The sequence below is a fragment of the Micromys minutus genome (genome assembly GCF_963924665.1).
Source record: "Micromys minutus genome assembly, chromosome: 17".
Classification (NCBI taxonomy): Eukaryota; Metazoa; Chordata; class Mammalia; order Rodentia; family Muridae; genus Micromys; species Micromys minutus.
In genome coordinates, this window is record NC_137952.1 from 37686527 (window position 1) to 37705785 (window position 19259).

Below are 19259 nucleotides of genomic sequence, written 5' to 3' on the forward strand. Positions count from 1 at the left end.
TGTGGACCGAGCCAGAGGACCGCCTCTCCAGGCCCAGGCCCAGCGCCGGGAGCTTCAAAGCGGACACGATTTGGGAGGTCATGCGGTGTGTTCGTACAGGTTTTCTGGGCTGTGGAAAGCGGTCCTTTTTCCTGACCCGGATGGAGCGTAAGGAGGATGATCAGTTGCCCGGCCTCGGTTTTGGGTACCCCCGCGTTCGCCCGAACCCTCCGCAGCCGAGCGCCGTAGCTGCAGTAGGCGCCAGTGAGCAGCTCGCTCCGCCCTCCCAACCCTGCGTCCGCAGGCGGAGTGGGTGGGTCGCGGCGTCTGGGCTCTGGCGGGTACTGGGAAGTCCCGCGCAGCCCTGGCACCGCTCACCGCTGCTTGCGCTCGGCCTGCTGGAGCCGCCGGGAGAGGTCATCGATGCGCACGTTCTTGAGTTGGAGCAGGTGTTCCAGACGCTTCACCTTCATCTGAAGGACCTGGGTGGCGGCGCAGAGACGTCAAGCCTGACCCCCTGTTGTTGCCCTGCTTTGCCCGGCTAGTACTTTGTCTCCGCAGGCCTCAAGCTGCGCCCCCCCAGGCTTCAATGTCCCCTCCTCACCTACCTGCACTGTCTCTTGAGAAGCCAACAGCTCCTGCTCCTTTTCAGCGATCTGGAGGACGAAGCTCGGATCGCCCTGCAGCGCCTGGTTATACCCAGAGGGTCGGGGAGCCAGCGGACGGCCCTCTCTGCAGTGGGTAGCAGCTTAGCAGAGGCCTGGACGTCAGACCCCACCTTTCCCTTCTAATACCCGTGGCCAGACCTTCCCTCTTCGCCTTTTCCCCACCGCAGCCCCCAGTCCCAAAGGCACTGCCACCTAGTCCGTGTGGAGGAGTGACCAAGCTTGGTGAGGTACAGCTCTGAGCTTTACCTGAGCTGCTCTCCCAGGGCTGGGGCACCTTCTCCTCGAACCTTCTGGGACAAACCTAAGACACAGCAAGTGGAGAAAGTGTCCTTGCTGGAGTCTTGGAGTGACCCTAAAATTGATTAAAGGAACATGGGGAAAGCTTTTCCCGAGATAAGGGGGCAACGTCTTACCCATATCCATGTAACCACTGCTATCCTGAGGAGCCAGCTCCTGAAAGAACAGATGTCTCCTGTGAGCCTGCGTTCATCTATCTCCAAGAAGCCCTGTTCCCTTTGCACAGCCCCAGAGGCCATGTTCTTTTAGATAGGCACCCAGCTTGTCTTTCCAGTATCGCCACAGCAGGGCTCTCCACTGTCTGGGGAGCAGCGCCCATACCCCACCCCACAGTCGCAGTGCCCCAGTCACTGAGCTCAGCAGCCCCACCTGTAAGGAACCAACACCCAGCTTCTGGCGCCTCTGCCGCTCCTCCAGGCGCTGCCTCAGTGGAATGAGTACTAGCTCCACTACCCCTGGAGAACACTGCGCAATTTTCCGCATCACGTCGTCAGGGACCGAGAAGTTCAGCTTGTTCAGCACCTTTCTAGGGAGTGAATAGGAGATTGGTACTGGGGAAATGGGAAGGAAATGGACATAGTACCAGAGGAAGGGCAGACATCTGAAGCCCTCTGCTTGAGTATTCCGAGTTCTTTGTTTCTATCCAGGTAAAATAATCACTTGATTTTGTTTCTAAATGGATTCTTCTGTTTCCCCTTACCCCCAGCAGTCCCAGCCTGCCTGTCAAGATCATAGGAGGTTTTGTTGTAGTTGTAGTTTTGTTTCCCCCAACCCCGCTTTATATTGCTAGGGACAGATCCAGGTGTGTGTGTGTGTGTGTGTGTGTGTGTGGTGTGCACGGTCACAGGAGCATTAGGCAAGCATTCTACCACTAAGCCACATCCCCAGCCAAGGCCATAGGAGGTTATGGCTGAGCAGCCCTTTCTGCAAAGCAGGCAGGGGCCACAGAGTTTACTTCTGCACCCGGGCATTCTACTACCTGTTCAGGTGACTCCAGTTGCTGAGCTTCTGCTGGAGAGAGTTGGCGGGGACATAATTGTGCATCTCCACCATCTTGGGGAAGTAAAACTTGATAAGCTCTGCAACCAGGACTGAGGGGACAGGGTTGGGAACAGATATGGAAGGTAGGAGCATGGGGTCAAGGAGGAAGGGTAGCGATATAGAAAAGGGAAGGTTCACAGAAAGGAGACAAAGAAAGCTAGATCAATGATCAATTCAAGACCCCCCATTTCTCAGCATATTCCTCAACCTCAGATCACAGAAAAACTGAGGGTCTCCAAGAAGGCTGGCCCTACAGGAGTCTGCAGCCTTATCCTAGGAATTTAAATGCACACACGCATGTCTCGGAAGATTCACAGATTAACACAGCAGAAAGACATCCTTCTACAGGTCTGGAGGTATAGCTTAGTTGGTAATAGCAGGCACAGAGCCCTGTACTCAGTCCCCAGGACCATAGAAACAGCATAGCAACACATGCCTGCAATCCAGCACACAGGGTGCAGGAAAATAGTTCTGGGCTACACAGCAACTGTGTGTCCTGAAAATATCCATCTAGATGCACATAGGGCAGAATGTATAGACAAGTAAATGCGTACATATGAGTGCACACATAGAACACACACACATAAGTCACATATACACATAGCCTCTTCAATTATACACATAGAAATGAAGGGCATTCTGACTACAGAACTATGCATTTCTTAAATACAGGAGCCTTTCCTGAAAAGCAAACACACAACCACACACATACACAAATACATACACATTCAGGATAGAACATATCAATACAGAAGAACACAGGCTAGGGATTAGCCCACTTGGTAGCAAGCTTGCTTAGCATTCACAATGCCCTGGGTTTGACTCTCTAGCACCACACTAAAACACAAACAACAGTACTTGAGTAGTAGCACAATGCCCATAATCTCATGGGAGGCAAACGCAGGAGTAGTAGAGGTAGGAGAGTCGGGAGTTGAAGACTATCTCACAAAACAACAAAAATTACAAGACAGACTGCAGTAAACAGCAATGTGGGCAGGCATAGGTTCACAGATACATACCCAAACACACAGCTTAGTTCTTAAAGCCCCTGAAAGAAGACACACAGACACACTTCATGCACACATGATAGAATGGACATTGTTCACGCACGAACTGAAGAAATACGCAACTGCACATTTCCACCATCGAAGTCCCGAAATACGGATCCCACCCCGCCCCACTCTACACTCACACATAACAACAACAAAAAATAACATATACACAAACCCACCAAACACGCATAAAAACAATATTTCAAAACACACAACAATGCACACCTCCGTCACTGAAGTCCCGGGAGAGGTTTCTCTTGGGTCGGGACAGAGGGATGTTGTCTACCCAGAGGTACAGCTGGTGCAGAGCCTCTTCATCCACGCTGCTTTCCATTGGATCCAGAGCAAGGCCTCACTGTTCTGACAGAGCCCAGCGCCAGTCCCAGGACCTTTCAAATGCCTCCTATAGCAACTGCGAGCGTTCAGATATATGTTTGGGTCCCTATTCCACACAGACTCAAATCCCATCTGGGAGCAGCCATATTGTTTTCCGAAACCATAGTAACCGTCGCTATTTGCCTAGAAACAGAGACTTCTGGGAGTTGTAGTTTTTTCCATGTTGCCTTCCCCGGGGGCCCAAGCTTTGAAAGGACAGTTAGTTGTGCTTATATCTTCCTTTCTCCCCAAGAAGGCATCACCTACTTGCCCACACCACCTGCTGAACAATAACCGACCCATTCTGGGCTTTGCGAAGACCTACTCTGCCCCTGAAACCCACTCCTTTTCTGCGTCGTTTATCAGCTCTAAAGGAAGCAGCATGGCAGCATCACCACGCAAGACATCATCGGAGTGGAAGGTGGGGGTGGGCAGCGCAGAGCTCTGCTAATCTGACACATACCGAGATTGTGTGATAAATGGTCTATTTTGAAATCGTTTTATTTTATGTGTATGGGTGTTCTACCTGTATTGATATACGTGTACCATGTGTGTGCCTGGTGCACGCCAAGGTCAGGTGTTGGATTCCCCGTGGAACTGGTTTTACAGATGGTCATGAGCCACCATGTGGGTCCTAGGGACAAAGCTGGATCCTCTGGAAGCACAGCCAGGACTCTCAACCACTTAAACCATCTCTCCTGCCCCTGAATCGTGTTTCCTCAATAACGCCCTCCCCGTAAGCTCTGTAGGCCTAGGGCCATTATTACCATGTCCTCATTCCAGCAGTGTGCTCTACTGGAGCTTTAATACGTAACCCAGACTCCCAAGGAGAACAGATCAAGGCTGTTTTCTTAGGGAAGGTCATTTAATTCCTTAACCCTATTTCCTTTGTAAAATGGAAACTGTTTTCATCTACCTGTCCCAAAGGTGTACTTGGAAAGTAATTTACAAAATAGGAATAAAAGTATCTTGAATTTGTATGGGTCTGGGGGATTGTATGTTGGCTGTACACTTACAGCAAGAGCTTCTGCAGACACCACCACGCCTCTTGTCTCCCTCTAAAGGCTAGTCTGGATTGAAAACCGATTTCTGCAGGAATAAAAACTACCAAAGGGATACTTCTAGAGCCTGCCTGACAAGAGATGTGGCACTGTGCAATTGTGGAACCTCTGCCCCTGTCAGGGCTTTTGTCACCTCATATGGGCATCTGAGTGTTTGAGGCCTAGCACAAAAAAAAAAAAAAAAAAAAAAAAAAAGCCGAATTATCGAATTAGCATCAGCTTGTGTTAAATCATGAGCCCAGTAAGAGGTCTTGTTGGAAGGAGACCAATCAAAGGGATTTGACTCAGTACTGGAGATAAAGTTCCTGGATTAGCCAGGGCACCTAGACAAAAGGCTACTACTGCTCCCTACTTACTCCAGAGCAAGCTACTGGGCAGACTGGACTTTCTGGTCATCTCCTCCAGACTTCCAACTAGAGGAAGGGGTGATGTCAAATGGAATCTCAACTCCTTTGCTTGACCCTCTTGGCTTTGTTTCAAAACTTTCAAGGGAAGTATGGCTGAGCAGTGAGACACCTGCCTAGGTTGCTATAGGTCCTAGTTCCTCCCTACCTTGATACAAATAAAAACAAAACAAAACTAATTTTCAAGGGAGCTACCCTTGAAATAGTCCTCTACCTACTGTCAGAAATACAAAAGACTCAACCCTTTCTGGCCCGCACCTAAGGCAAACAAAAGGTGACTTGGATATTCCCCACACCCTTACGTTCCAGGGTAGGGAGAACTGGGGTATGTTGGGATTGGGAATGTACCAGAGGTAATATGCCAGCCCTAGTCAAGGTGGGGAAACCGGTTTGGTACTGAGAGTTACCTACTCTGTTGATGCTTTTCCTTGGCTGGAACCTGAAGGCCTCAGTAAGGAAGGGCCATAAACGGAGGTGCAGGTACTGAAAGAAGGGCATGCCTTCACCTTTGGACTGGGGGAGTGGCCTTGCACCGTGAACTACCAATTTATGGAGCTGCAATCTGTTTCCCAGCAACGTCACCTTCTGTCACTGTCCCATGGCTAACAGGCTTGAAAATGTCAATTGCTTGAAAGGCCTGAAGTTCCTCTTTCAAAGTAAAGGGTATCTTGTATGCTCCTCCAACTCCAACCTGGCTCGTAGCCATCCCAAAACTGTTCTCAATCCCGCTCCACTAGACTTTAACTAGCTTTGGTGGGCTCAGTCATCAGCTACACACTGATCTGCCCCCAAGAAACTGCTGGCTCCTTATCCCCTGTTCCACTGGAGCCTCTCACTAACAAAAGTTTAAAGCTAAGGTCCCTCAAGTCTATCCAAAGACGTAACCCCCTCCTTCCCCAGGATTCTGTAACATTTAGACGTGGGTGGCACCACCTGTCACTCACCCCAGCCATGCCCATCTGCTCAAACCTTGCTTCCATGGTCCCACTACAGCAGGAACCAAGGGGAATCTGAAAAGGATGTGTCCCCCAAGACAGACGCAAGCCCAGACCATGAAGGATGCATCCTCGGCTGTTAAAACATTCACTCCCACAAAAGGGGAGTGGACAGATTTATTGAATTCAAACTGGGGAAGGAGCACCTGGATGGCTGGCCTCTGAGCTCAGCCCCAAGCCCCTCTGCCCAGGATGGGGCCTGCAGAGGATAATGCACAAAGGCCTGCAGCTACCCAGCTTGGAGGTGCCTGCTCTCACTCCCCCGGAGGGCCTCTTGGAAACCTCCTATCTGGAAAGAAAACCAAGGGCCAGAGAAAGGGATGTGGGGAGGTGGGAAGCAGGCAGAGGCAGGCTCGGGAGCCTGCCCCACCTTACACTGTGCTTCTTTATGCAGCCTAGAGATGCAGGAGGGGGGCTGCTAGTTTTGTGGGGGGGCCTAGGCTAGACCTTCCTCTGGAGCCCTTTCCAGAATGGCTTTGGGATCCCCCCGACCAAAGACCTGGCTGGGTGGCAGGGGGAGAGGCACTCTCTGGCCAAGAGCTTCCAGGACCCAACCCTGGCTGCTGCTGTGATCTAGCCCACTGGTGGTATGGTGTGGTAGCACCGGACAGCTCCCCACCCATCCAGTGCCCTGAGCCCAGGGACTAATGGGGAGGAAAGAGGATTCTGAGAAAGAGGCAATAGCAGTGAGGCGGGCCTCAGCCCCTGGGCCTGTCTCGGAGCCTGGCGCCTGGCAAAGCATTACTGAAAGCCCTGCTTCTCCAGCCATCTCCAGCAGCTGCCCAGAGTTCTCTGCCTTGGGCAGGGGCCGCCCATCTGGGCTGGAGCATAGCTATGTCCAGGAGCTCAGCTCTGATGTCCGAGACCTCGAACTCCCGCCTGCCTGGCATGGTTCTTCCTAGTCACATGGACCAGATCATGTTCCAAATGAAGGATGTGACTCTGCACTCGGTCATCAATGGGAAAGGAGGTCAGGTACCTCTTGACCATGGCAAAGTAAGCCATGGCCTCCCCAAAGCTGGGTACAGGGACCTCATCACCATCCTCATCATCATCCTCATCCTCTTCGTCTTCCTCATCCTCCTCTTCGTCTTCCTCCTCTTCATCACTGTCTGAGTCAGAGTCCTCACCTTCCAGGAAATGGAGGGCGGGGCATTGGGCCTCTTCCTGGACACTATAACCCCCAAAACCACCGCTGGCCTCCACTACTCCCTGGGCCCAGTCTTCAGCCTCTAAACCCTCAGAGGAGCTTTCTTCCTCCTCCTCTTCATCACTACCATCAACCTCACCTTCCTCTTCTACCTCTTCTTCCTCTCCTACCTCCTCTCCTTCCCCTCCTTCTTCCTCCTCCCCTTCTTCTTCCTCTTCCTCCTCCTCTTCCCCTTCACCCTCCTCTTCTTCCTCCTCCTCCTCTTCTTCCTCCTCCTCCTCTTCCTCTCCCTCACTCTTGAAGGAAGTAGTGATAGTGGCATTAAGACCACCTCCAAAACCAGCCTCCCGAAAGCAAGTTGCTATGTCCGAGGGCTCCACTGCCTGCCAGGCCGCAGCCACAAAGTGCAGGGCCTCCACTAGGCCCAGTTGCAAGCCTGAGGGATCCTGGCCCTCGAGCGCTGCCATGGCCTTGAGCAACATAGCCTGGCGGTAGTGGCCCTTCACCTGTTGGACCACTCCTCGTTCTAAGGGATGCACGGTGCCAGGAGGGAAGAAGGCCAGCTGCACGTGCCGCAGGCCCGAGGTGTCCAAGGACTGGGCAGCCAGACGGCCGGCCAGCAGAAGGACCCGACGAGATTCAGCTGCCATTCGAGCGTCCAGAGCTTTCAAGTACTTGGCCAGAGCCTGGGTGGTGACTCCACCCTTCGAGTTGGCAGTGTAGTCGCAGGGCAGACCACCTTGGCCTGCACGGGGCTTGGCAGACTTGCCTGCGACTAGTGGAGGAAGCTTCTCGCTGCCATCGGCGTTGGCGCACAGCAAAACACTAAGGCGCTGCGTGGCCTGGCGCGCTGGTCCATCACCTCCCCAGAGCCCTGAGGCCTGGTCCGACAGAATGTCGTACCACAGACTGGTCTCGGTGGCGCTGAACACGTCCTGCGAGGCGTAGCCCTCAGCCACCGACGGTGGCTGCTCCTCCCGCGTGCGCCAGCCCGGTGTGCTCCCACCACTGCCCTCGGAGGGCACCGTGGCTGGGCCAGCAGGTGCCGCTGGGGCCCTAGGGGCAGAGCTTCGCGCCCGGGAACGGGTCACGCCGCTGCAGGCCACTACTCCGTGACGCCTGCGAAAGCGATCCAGCCAGCCGTTGGAAGCAGTGAAATCGTCCATGCCCAGCTCTTCCGCTATCCGCAGCGCCTTCTCTTTCAGGATGATGCCCTTAACCGGCAGGCCGGCGGCGCGGATCTGCTGGAACCAAGCAATGAGAAGCCCCTCCAGCTTGTCGTACGGGGACAGCTTGTTGGTCTTGCGGCAGGTGGAGGCCACTCCGTACTTGCGCTCCGACGCCAGGATGGCGCGCTTGTTCTTCAGGATGGTGCTCAGTGTGGACGGTGGGATGTTAAAGCGCCGCGCGATCTCGCCCTTGCGTAGGTCCGGGTTCTCCTCCACCTCCTGGATGATCCGCGACTTCTCCCGGAACGTCAGCTGCCGCCGCTTGGGGCCCATCCCGGCGCGCCCTCCGCCCCGGGGCCCGGCACCGCCGTCGCCGCCCCGGGGCGGGGGGCCCGGGCCCGCGGCGGGGGGGCACCTGGCGGCCTCTCCGCGCGCCCCGCCCGAGACAAAGCGGCTCGCGGGGCGGCGGCGGGCGGTGGCGAGCGGCGCGGGAGGCGCGGGCGGCAGGACGTGCCCAGCGGGGAGCGCGGCGCGGCGCGGGGCGGAGCGCGCGCGGGATCTCGCGGGAAGCGTGGGGACGCTGGGCGCCGCCTCCCCGACCCCGCGCCGCTGCCGGGATCCGCCGCCGGGGGCGCTGGGGCCCGGAGCGTGCGCCTCGGCCACGCGCGGGAAAGGTCATCGACGCAGACAAAACGCACTCAGGCACCTGGACAGATGCACAGGGACGTTTTGGTGCTCTCGCTTCTGCTCTTTCCTCCGGAGGAGGCTTGCTGGCTGGCATCAGGGTGCTTAGACTGCGTTTTAATTGGCTGGCGTCAAGCGGTTAGGATTTTTCGCTATGTGTAAATGCAACTGTCAGTATGCTTCTATGTAAAATAATTGTCTTTATGCATGTGTATGTCTGCCTGTGTGTAGGCGCTCCTGCATGCAGATGCTCAAGAGGACCAGAAGAAGGCGTCAGACAGGAGTGAGATTGCAGGTAGTTCTGAATTGCAACGTGGGTGCTGGGATCCAAACCGGTTCTTCTTGAGAGCAGCCAAGCACTTAAGTGCTGCACCTTCTCCTCAGACATCTAACATGAACTTCGATGGTGTATATTGTTCCAAATGTGAAAAGGCCAATCTGTGGTTACACGGGTTATTGTAAAGACAACATAGCATTTAAATCCATCTGACGGTGCTAATGACATTTTTAAAATTCTGGCAATCGGGATGGAGAGATGGCTCCGTGGTTAAGAGTATTGTCTGCTCTTCCAGAGATCCTGAGTTCAAATCCCAGCAACCACACGATGGCTCACAACCATCTGATGCCCTCTTCTGGTGTGTGTGTAAGCTACAGTGTACTTATATATAATATAACAAATAAATCTTTTTTAAAAAAATTCTAGCAATCTAGCTCTGGGTGGTGGCACATGCCTTAATTCCAGCATGAGGGAGGCAGAGGCAGGTGGATCTCTCTGAGTTCAAGACCAGCCTGGTCTACAGAGCTAGCTCCAGGGCTTTTTGCAGAATAACACTTTCTTAAAAAACAAAACCCAGTCATTCAAATCTATAAACACTGTTAACATCAGGGTGCTACTGTTTCCCCCCCATGCAAGTAACCATATCTAAAACTACAGAAACACATAAGTACAAATAAACCTTAAAACTTCCTCCTGTAGCACCAAATATGAAAGTGATGGACCCTCAAGACTGGCACACTGTAGTGTTTTTTCCTGTCTGTTTTTGTCCGTTTGTTTGTTGTTGTTTTGTTTGAGCAGAGTCTCGATATGTAGCCTCAGCTGGCCTGGAACTCTGTATAGACCATTCTGGTCTCAAACTCACGGAGATGTGCCTGCTTTTGCCTTCCCAGTGCTGGGGACAAGTTAAGAAATGCAAACATACACACGAACACACGTACGCACACAGCCCTACAAAAACAAAGCTCAAAACAAACAAGCAAAAGACCAGTAAGACAAAATGCCCCAAAAGTCCACGAAATACCACTGAGTTCATTTTGTGCTGACCTGGGCATGGGATCTGCCCTCAGTGTGGTTGATACACTCAGTGACGATCCATGGGGAAAACTGATTGTCCCTTTGCCGGTGGATATCAGTTGCAGATAACATCTTGGTTTGGGATGGGACACTTTGTCCACTTCCCCTTTCAGTGCTGGGACCTGGTCTGTCTTGAACCCTTGCAGGCCTTGTGCACACCGTGAGTTCATGTGTGCATCAGTCCTGTTGTGTGTGGAAGTCACTGTGGAATTATCTGTCACCTCTGGCTCTTAAAAATCATTTTACCTCCTTTTCTGCATAGATCCCTGAGCCCTTAGGTGAGGATTTTGATCAAGATATCCTATTTAGGAGTGAGGTTGCCATGTTTTTTAAAAGATTTATCTAACTATCTAACACACACACACACACACACACACACACACACACACACACACACGTGAGTACATAGTAGCTGTCTTCAGACACATCAGAAGAGGGCCTCAGATCTCATTACAGATGGCTGTGAGCCACCATGTGGTTGCTGGGAATTGAACTCAGGACCTCTGAAAGAACAGTCAGTGCTCTAACCACTGAACCATCTCTCCAGCCCTGGTGGCCATAGTTTTGTTTGTTTATTTGCTTTTGTCAGTTTGGGCATCGTCCGTTTATTATAAAAGGGAGACGCAGAAATTATTTACATGATGAAATAGTTCAGAACATCAGTGGAATGGGCAGCTTCATGCGTCACCATTTCAACAGTGATTTCAGCCCGCATACTTTCCAAGAATGTCACCATGGCTAAATAAGAAATAATCCTTGTTGTTTGGAACTACTTCGGCGCCTCCATATTCTGGGAGAAGAACTTTATCTCTGATGTTCACGCTGAAAGGCTCAATCTCTCCACCCTTTCCTTTCCTGCCTGACCCCACAGCCACGACTGTTCCTTGCAATCCTTTCCCTGACCCCGCAGCCAAGATTGTTCCGTGCAATACTCTTCCTTGAGACTTTTCTGGAAGCATGATGCCACCTTTGGTTACACATGTTTTTAAAGGTCCTGGAAGAACAGCATCCAGGATGGCTGGCTGAGGAGCTGGGGTAGACAAAGCTTTGGGTCAAGAAACATAGAGAACCAAGCCCTGAGAGCTTCCAGGTTAAGGGCTCTAGAAATTCCCAAAGACGGAATCAGAAATCAGGTCACTATTGCATCCTGAAGGCCGGAGAAGAGAATGTGACTCTCTGGTCTTCAAATACACATTTCTCTTTCCGTGTGTGTATTGTATCCTGTATGTAAGGTTCTCTGCCTTTGTCCACATCTCTCCTGCTGGTCTTTTCCTGTCTACATGAGCCATAAGGATCAAACTTAGGGCCTCATGCTTGCCAATCATATATATGCTCTACCGCCAACCATATTCCCCTGACGTCTAAGAACTCCACTTTTGCCAAATAGTGTTAGCACTTGGGAAGGAGAAGCAGATGAATCTCTGTGAGTTCAAGACCAGCCTGGTCTACACAGAGTTCCAGGATTGCAAGGGCTATACAAAGAAACCCTGTCTCAAATAAATAAATAAATAAATAAATAAATAAATAAATAAATAAAACCCTACGTATGCTCTGAATATAAAATCTTTGATAGGTATATTATAAAAGTTTCCCTTAAATTGCCACGTGTCTTTTAGTTTAGAAAATGTTTTAGAGATGGCTTGTTTCTCCACGTTTATGAAACTACTTCAAGTAGGCAGCTCTGGCTACACTTTGCTATATTGCTTCTGGTTTTGTGTCTAACACAGAGGCCTTTCCCACCCGAGATATAAAAAGCATTCTTCTAAACTGAGTGTAATGGTACACACCTTTAATCCCAGCACTCGGGGAAACAAATTACTGAAGACTGTCTGGTCTACAGGGCAAATTCCAGGACAGCAAAGGGTTACACAGACTCAGAAAAACCAGGACAAAAGCATTCTTCTAAAACAGTCTGGAATTTATTGTTGTTTTTGTGTGGTTTGGATTAGGTTTAGGGTTTGTTTGTTTGTTTTGAGACAAGGTCTCGCTATGTAGACTGGGCTGTCCTGAAACTCTATGTAGAACAGGTTGGTATGAATTCACAAAGATAAGCTAGAATTAGAGTCTGGTGCCACCACAGCTGGCTTTGCTTATTGTTTTTTGAGTTAGGGGCTCAGCATGTAGCCCAAGGTGTCCTCACTCTTGTTAACCTTCAGTCTGAACCTTCCAAGTGGCAAATATTCTGTCTGCTTCCTTAGACTTACTTACTGTGTGTGTATTGCCTTAGTCATAAATGTCCTCTTGCTGTGAAGACACCATGTCCTCGGGGACTTGCTTGCACTTTCAGGGGTTCTGCTGACTTTTATGAAGGAGCATAGGCCCTGCAAACAGACACCGTGCAGGAGAAGTTGCTGAGAGTTCTACAGACAGCAGGAAGAGGCCTGGCTTGGGAATTCAAAGCCTCAAGGCCCACCCCCAGTGATACACGTTCTTCAACACAGGCCACATCTACTCCAATTAATAATGCCATTCCTAAGCATTGAAATATATATGAGCCAGCTTATGTGTGCCATTCTTACTCAAACTATCATATGTATGAATGCTTTGACCACATATATGTCTGTGCACCAAGCCTAGTTGTCTGTAGAGGTCAGAAAGAGGGCATTGGATCCCCCAGAATGAGAGTTACACACAGTTGTGAGCTGCCATGTGGATACTGGGAATCAAACCTGAGTTTTATGGAAGAGTTCAAGTGCTTTTGAACTACTGAGATGTCTCTCCATCCCCTACACATACAACCTAGGACCACCTTCCCAGGAGTGATGTCACCCACAGTAGGCTGGGCCCTCCCACATCAGTCATTAATCAAGAAAATGCCCCACAGACTTGCCCACAGGTCAGTCTGCTGGAGGCATGTTCTCAGTTGAGATGTCTGTTAATCCCAAAGATGGGAAGAGAAAGACCACCGAGCCATATCACCGTGGCCAAATTAACTAAAGCGAACACTTAATGAAAGTAAGCTTTTTTAAAGTCTGCACAAAGGTTGCCTCCCCCTAAGGCTGGGCTCAAGAGGTCAGCATTGGATGTGAGGAAGACGAGGCTTTTATAGCTCAGGGGTAGGACGTTTCCAGTGGGGGTTTGGTGGGCAGAATAGATGAGGAGTAGAACACAAACACAAGTTATTCCTAAAACAAAGACATGGTTGCTAGATGGGCATTACCAGGTCGTCAGGACAACCGGCAGTTATAGGTGGTCAAGTGACCTTTGAACCAAAGGTAGGGTTTCGAGATGGTTACAAACAACTTTTTGAAGCAAGGGCATGATCGCCTTTTCTGGAACGGGCAGCACAGAGCCATTGGTAGGTAAGGTTACAGGGGGGACAGCACAATCCTTGAGAAACAGGTTTAATCATAACCAGGGATGAACCTAGTGTTTGTCTTTACTATAAGATGGCATTTTAGCCTAAGACAAAGCCTTGGGCTTGCCTAAAATTGGTTCTTCAGTTTCCTCTCCCCAGAAGACTCTAGTTTGTGTCAAGCTGACAAAAAATACTAACCAGCACAATAATATTTTTAATATGTTAAGTTAAATAGAATACTAAAATTAAATTGTAAAACTAAAACTTACTGTCTTTAACTGTGTTTATTTATATTTTTGCTGTGTTTTGAGTAGATGCCAGAAGCCAGGCCTTTGCATGTGCTAGGCAAATGGTCTGCCACTGAGACACACTTCAGGCCCTTTTCTATTTGTGTTGGTAGTAGTTTAGGGTTGTTTATTCGTTTGAGACAGGGTCTTACCCTACAGTCTAGGCTGGCCTCGAACTGTCAACGGTCCTTATTCCTCACTCCTCCGTGAGTTTACGGAATACAGGACCAAGGCCAGCTTCCCTTTTGCTTTTTGAATGTGGCTACTAGGAAATCTTTAATTCTGTTCGTGGCCATCATCCACATCTGCCACCATGTTTCCTTTGGCTAAATATGAATCGCCTTCAGGAGACGATTCAAGCAGTTTCTCACGGTGCTGTTTCTGAAGACTTAGGGGTAGGGCTATCTTTTGTGTCATATGATGCTGTCCTTTGAGGTTTTGGTGGCACAAAAATTTAACATGTCACAGCTTTGGAAAAAAGAAAAAGGTGTGTGTTGGGGGACCAGTAGGGGAAACAAGAGTTTCTAAAAAGGCCCTGGAGAGATGGCTCTAGGTAAATAACACTGCTTACTCTTCTAGAGGATCCAGGTTTGATTCCCGGCACCCACACTGTAGCTCACAACCATCTCTTTCAGGGGATCTGATGTCCTCTTCTGTCCTGCACAGGCAGCAAGCAGGTAAATGGTGCACACACAGGCAAAACACCCACACACGTAAAACTCTGCAGGCTGCAGCGTAAGATTTTAACCTGCCAGTAGTGGGAAGCCAGCTTGCTCTAAATACAGGGCCAGCAGCCAGCCAGATCTACATAATGTAACACTCCTCTCCCTAATCCCAAAAAGAGCAAATTCTCCAACTGATCTCTAGGGATTGGTTTTTGTTGTTACTGTCATCTCAGTTGAGTATGTAGTTTGTGATCTAAGTGGAAAAATGAGCTTCAGAAGGGTGCGAGTGGGTTCCAGGTGCCGTGGGAAGGTCTACTCTCTTCTCCACGGGGACAAGGAGCACCTTTCAGTTGTGGGACTTCTTGAGATTCAAGTGATCTTCAAACATCAATGCAGCTTGGCTCCTCACCCAGAAGAGTGTGTGTGCTGCGATGCAGGGTGGGGGAAACTGGCTACGTTGGTCTTGAAAATACCGTCCTGAGAGTCCGGCAAAGCTCGGTGGGCAGCGGTGTTCAGTTCCTTGGTCTTCATTGTTGGGATTTAGTCCATTTTGGGGAGTCTGCGAGACAGCTGTCACCATGTCGGTCCCAAGCGCACTCATGAAGCAGCCGCCCATTCAGTCTACGGCTGGGGCCGTCCCAGTTCGCAAAGAGAAAGGTGAGATTTCAATGGAAAAAGTGACGGTAAAACGTTATGTGTCCGGAAAGAGACCAGATTATGGCCCAATGGAATCCTCAGATGAAGAGGATGAAGAATTTCGGTTCATTAAGAAAGCTAAGGAACAAGAAGCAGAACCTGAGGAACAGGAGGAGGATTCATCCAGTGACCCTCGACTTCGGCGATTACAGAACTGCATTAGTGAAGTTGTGGAAGAGAGATTGGCTCGACACAGAAAAATAGTGGAACCTGAAGTAGTAGGAGAAAGTGACTCAGAAGTAGAAGGAGATGCTTGGCGCATGGAACGAGAAGTTAGCAGTGAGGAAGAGGAGGAAGAAATTGATGATGAAGAAATAGAGCAGAGTTGTGGCAGGAGGTGTTAGCAAGCACAGGAGGGGAAAAATGAAGAGATGGAAGTCATAGAGGTGGAAGATGAAGGGCGCTCTGGGGAGGAGTCTGAGTCCAAGTATGAGGAGTACACAGACAGTGAAGATGAAATGGAGCCTCGACTTAAGCCTGTCTTCATTCGAAAGAAGGATTGGGTGACAGTTCAAGAGAGAGAAGCTGAGGTATTGAGACAGAAGGAACTGGAACAGGAAGCAAAATGCACAGCTGAGGAGTGGCACAAGTACACCCTCAAGATTGTTGAAGAAGAGACCAAGAAAGAGCTAGAGGAGAACAAGTGGTTCCTTGCCGCCCTGGATACACTCAATACTGATGATGAAAATGATGAGGAGGAGTACGAGCCATGGAAAGTCCAGGAGCTCAAAAGACTCAAGCGGGACAGAGAAGACCGAGAAGTGCTTGAAAAGGAGAAAGCAGAGACTGAACGCATGAGAAATCTGACTGAGGAAGAAAGGCGGGCTGAACTTCGGGCAAATGGCAAAGTCATTACCAATAAAGCCGTTAAAGGCAAATACAAGTTTTTACAAAAGTATTATCACCGAGGAGCCTTCTTCATGGATGAGGATGAAGAAGTCTACAAGAGAGAGTTTAGTGCACCTACTCTTGAGGGCCATTTCAACAAAACCATTCTTCCAAAAGTCATGCAGGTCAAGAATTTTGGACGGTCTGGTCGCACCAAGTACACCCACCTTGTGGATCAAGACACCACTTCCTTTGACTCTGCATGGGGCCAAGAGAGTGCCCAGAACACAAAATGCTTTAAACAAAAGGCCGCAGGGGTTCGAGATGTATTTGAGCGACCATCTGCCAAGAAGAGGAAAACCACCTAGGCTTCAACTTCTTATTCCAACTGTGGGACACAGGGATCTGGTCCTCCATTTTCCTGAACCATTATTTACACAGTTCTTGTACAGAGCTTTTCAGACTCATGGCCATAGTCTGTGTTTGAAAGTGCTTTGTAAGAGATTTGGACTCATACTGAGAAACCCAAAAGCACTAACCAGGTAGGATTAGAGACTTCCCACCTAAAACTATTCCTGAGAAATCTTAGGTTTCTCTACTGTGGCTTCCCATATTGACTTGGGACTATTCTGAGTTTGTTTTTGCAGCCTGGATCAGATACCTGGGCATGTGAATGGGTGGCACGTTACTTCTTCCTTAGTGTTAGGAGTAGCTATCAGGAAATCCACGCTCAGTCCAACCTAGTTTTGCATTTGGGGTGTTGAATCTACTTTTCCAAGTAAATATACTTTTTGGTCTCTCTCTCTCTCTCTCTCTCTCTCTCTCTCTCTCTCTCTGTGTGTGTGTGTGTGTGTGTGTGTGTGTGTGTGTGTGTAAGAGAGAGAAACAACATACCAGAAATATTTTTACTAAACTATTAGAAACAAGATGTATAACCCATGGAACAGAGACTGCTCTCAGTGACACAGGCCTTCAGTCCAACAATAAAAGTTAGGGACGCATGCAGATCTCTCATTCAAGGTCAACCATAACTGCACAGTGGGCCTATCTCAAAAACAAAACAGAACTCTAATAACTAAAAGTCTAGCTAGGTAGGTTACACACACCTGTAATCACAACACTTGGAAAGTAGAAGCAGGAAAATCAAGAGTTCAGTTATCCAAACTGAACATGGTAGCACACATCTCTAATCCTAACACCAGGGAGGCAGAGACAGGAGATCTGAGTTCAAGGCCAGCCTGGTCTATAGAGCAAGATCTGGGAAAGCCAGGGCTATACAGAGTCAAAAAATAAAGACTTCAGGCATATTAAACTATATAGATCAGGGCCTTCCTGAACAATATAAGATGTCTCCCAAAAAAAAAAAAAAAGAGGCAAAGGTCTTTCTTTTCTCTCCTCAATACTAGGATTTGAACCCAGGGCCTGGTAAATACTTGCCAGGTGTTCTGTTGCTGAGCTATATCTCTAGTTCTTTTATTTGTGTGTGTGTGCATCCGTGTGTGTTTTCAGAAAAAGTCTCACTAAACTACTCACGCAGGTCTCAAAGTGGTAAACCTGTGCCAACAAGTCTTAACAACCTGAGTTTGATCCACAGAACCACAGTGGTAGAAAACTCAGTCTGGCAACCACTAAATTGTCATCTGTCTTCTATATGTATTCCATGGGATGTATGTATGTATTAGTGTTCACAAGAGATGTAATTTAAAAAGAAAGAAAAGCAGCCAAGTGTGGTGGTACTCACCTTTAATCCCAGCACTCAGGAGGCAGAGGCAGGTCTTCAAGTTTGAGACCATCCTGGTCTACAGAGTAAGTTCCAGGATGACCAAAGCTAAAACAAAAATCCTACCTTAAAAAAATAATAATGATAATAATAAACTTGTGTACCTGCGACCAAAAAAAAAAAAAAGAAAGAAAGAAAGAAAAGAAAAAGAAAAGAAAAAAGAAAGAAAAGAAAATACAGTTCAGCCTTTCCCGGGGAAGGGTCCATACGGCGTTGTTCTTGGTTTCCATAGTAACTTAAAAGGGAAACTTACACAATGTCCGGAGCCTTGATGTCCTGCAGATGAAGGAGGAGGATGTCCTCAAATTCCTTGCTGCAGGAACCCACTTAGGTGGCACCAACCTTGACTTTCAGATGGAGCAGTACATCTACAGAAGGAAAAGTGACGGTATCTACATCATAAGTCTGAAGAGGACCTGGGAGAAGCTGTTGCTTGCAGCTCACGCTGTTGTTGCCATTGAGAACCCCGCCGACGTCAGCGTCATCTCTTCCAGGCCAGTGAGCTGTGCTGAAGTTTGCTGCTGCCACAGGAGCCACTCCAGTTGCTGGCCACTTCACACCTGGGACCTTCACTAACCAGATCCAAGCAGCCTTCAGGGAGCCACAGCTTCTAGTGGTGACTGATCCCAGGGCTGACCACCAGCCCCTCACAGAGGCCTCTTATGTCAACCTGCCCACCATTGCTCTGTGTAACACAGACTCTCCCCTGCACTCTGTGGACATTGCCATCCCGTGCAACAACAAGGGAGCTCACTCAGTGGCTCCGATGTGGTGGATGCTGGCCCGGGAGGTACTCCGCATGCGAGGTACTATTTCCTGTGAGCACCCATGGGAGGTTATGCCTGATCTTTACTTCTACAGAGATCCAGAGGAGATTGAGAAGGAGGAACAGGCTGCTGCTGAGAAGGCTGTGACCAAGGAGGAATTCCAGGGTGAATGGACCACACCAGCTCCTGAGTTCACTGCCGCTCAGCCTGAGGTGGCTGATTGGTCTGAGGTTGAGCGGGTGCCCTCTGTGCCCATCCAGCCATTACCCGCAGAAGACTGGAGTGCGCAGCCAGCCACTGAGGACTGGTCAGCGGCTCCTACAGCGCAGGCCACTGAGTGGGTTGGAGCCACCACTGAGTGGTCCTGAGCTGCTCAGCAGACACCTGAGGAAAGGGAAATAAGGTGGAAGGAAAACAAAGTTTCTAAAAGAAAAAGAAAGAAAGAAAGAAAGGAAGGAAGGAAGAAAGAAAGAAAGAAAGAAAGAAAGAAAGAAAGAAAGAAAGAAAGAAAGAAAATACAGTCCTCAGAGCGATTTTATTCCAGGTCTTTGGAATGGAAGGCCGTGTGGGGACACATTTCTCACCCAGTCCTGGCACTAAAGGGCTGTAGGTCTGGAGCTCAACTTAGGACTGGAATAAGAAATGGGTCCCTAAGAATGGGTACGTAAGTTCCTGACATACCACAGGAACGGGGCAAAATGTTGAAAGAGCA

The 19259-nt window shown here is 49.5% G+C and overlaps 3 protein-coding genes and 1 pseudogene across 4 annotated transcripts; 2 read left to right on the forward strand and 2 right to left on the reverse strand.

Annotated features, from left to right (window-relative positions):
- Positions 1-353: 353 nt before the first annotated feature.
- SPEF1 (sperm flagellar 1) lies at positions 354-4063 on the reverse strand (the record flags this gene model as incomplete). Its single annotated transcript, XM_080931441.1, has 7 exons — positions 3263-4063; positions 1924-2035; positions 1314-1470; positions 1061-1100; positions 894-948; positions 588-711; positions 354-461 (listed from the first exon to the last, which is right to left on the reverse strand). Exons 1-7 carry the CDS (start codon positions 3369-3371, stop codon positions 354-356), a joined length of 705 nt encoding a protein of 234 aa, XP_080787567.1. The 5' UTR covers positions 3372-4063.
- A 1886-nt stretch (positions 4064-5949) lies between these two features.
- On the reverse strand, positions 5950-8719 carry CENPB (centromere protein B). The gene has a single exon (XM_080931661.1). The coding sequence runs from the start codon at positions 8522-8524 to the stop codon at positions 6719-6721; it is 1806 nt and encodes a 601-aa protein (XP_080787787.1). The 5' UTR covers positions 8525-8719; the 3' UTR covers positions 5950-6718.
- Positions 8720-15054: 6335 nt separating this feature from the next.
- On the forward strand, positions 15055-16368 carry LOC308431991 (microfibrillar-associated protein 1-like; the record flags this gene model as incomplete). The annotated part of the gene is given in 2 exon segments (XM_080931611.1): positions 15055-15513; positions 15517-16368. Coding segments are annotated over 2 exon segments (1311 nt in total).
- Positions 16369-18053: 1685 nt separating this feature from the next.
- On the forward strand, positions 18054-18915 carry LOC308431656 (small ribosomal subunit protein uS2-like; annotated as a pseudogene). Its single transcript has one exon. The product of its transcript is annotated as a small ribosomal subunit protein uS2-like (transcript).
- The last annotated feature ends 344 nt before the right edge of the window (positions 18916-19259 follow it).

Coding starts and splice junctions, on each gene's coding strand:
- CENPB (XM_080931661.1), bottom strand. CDS start 8,524: ATGGGCCCCAAGCGGCGGCAGCTGACGTTCCGGGAGAAGTCGCGGATC.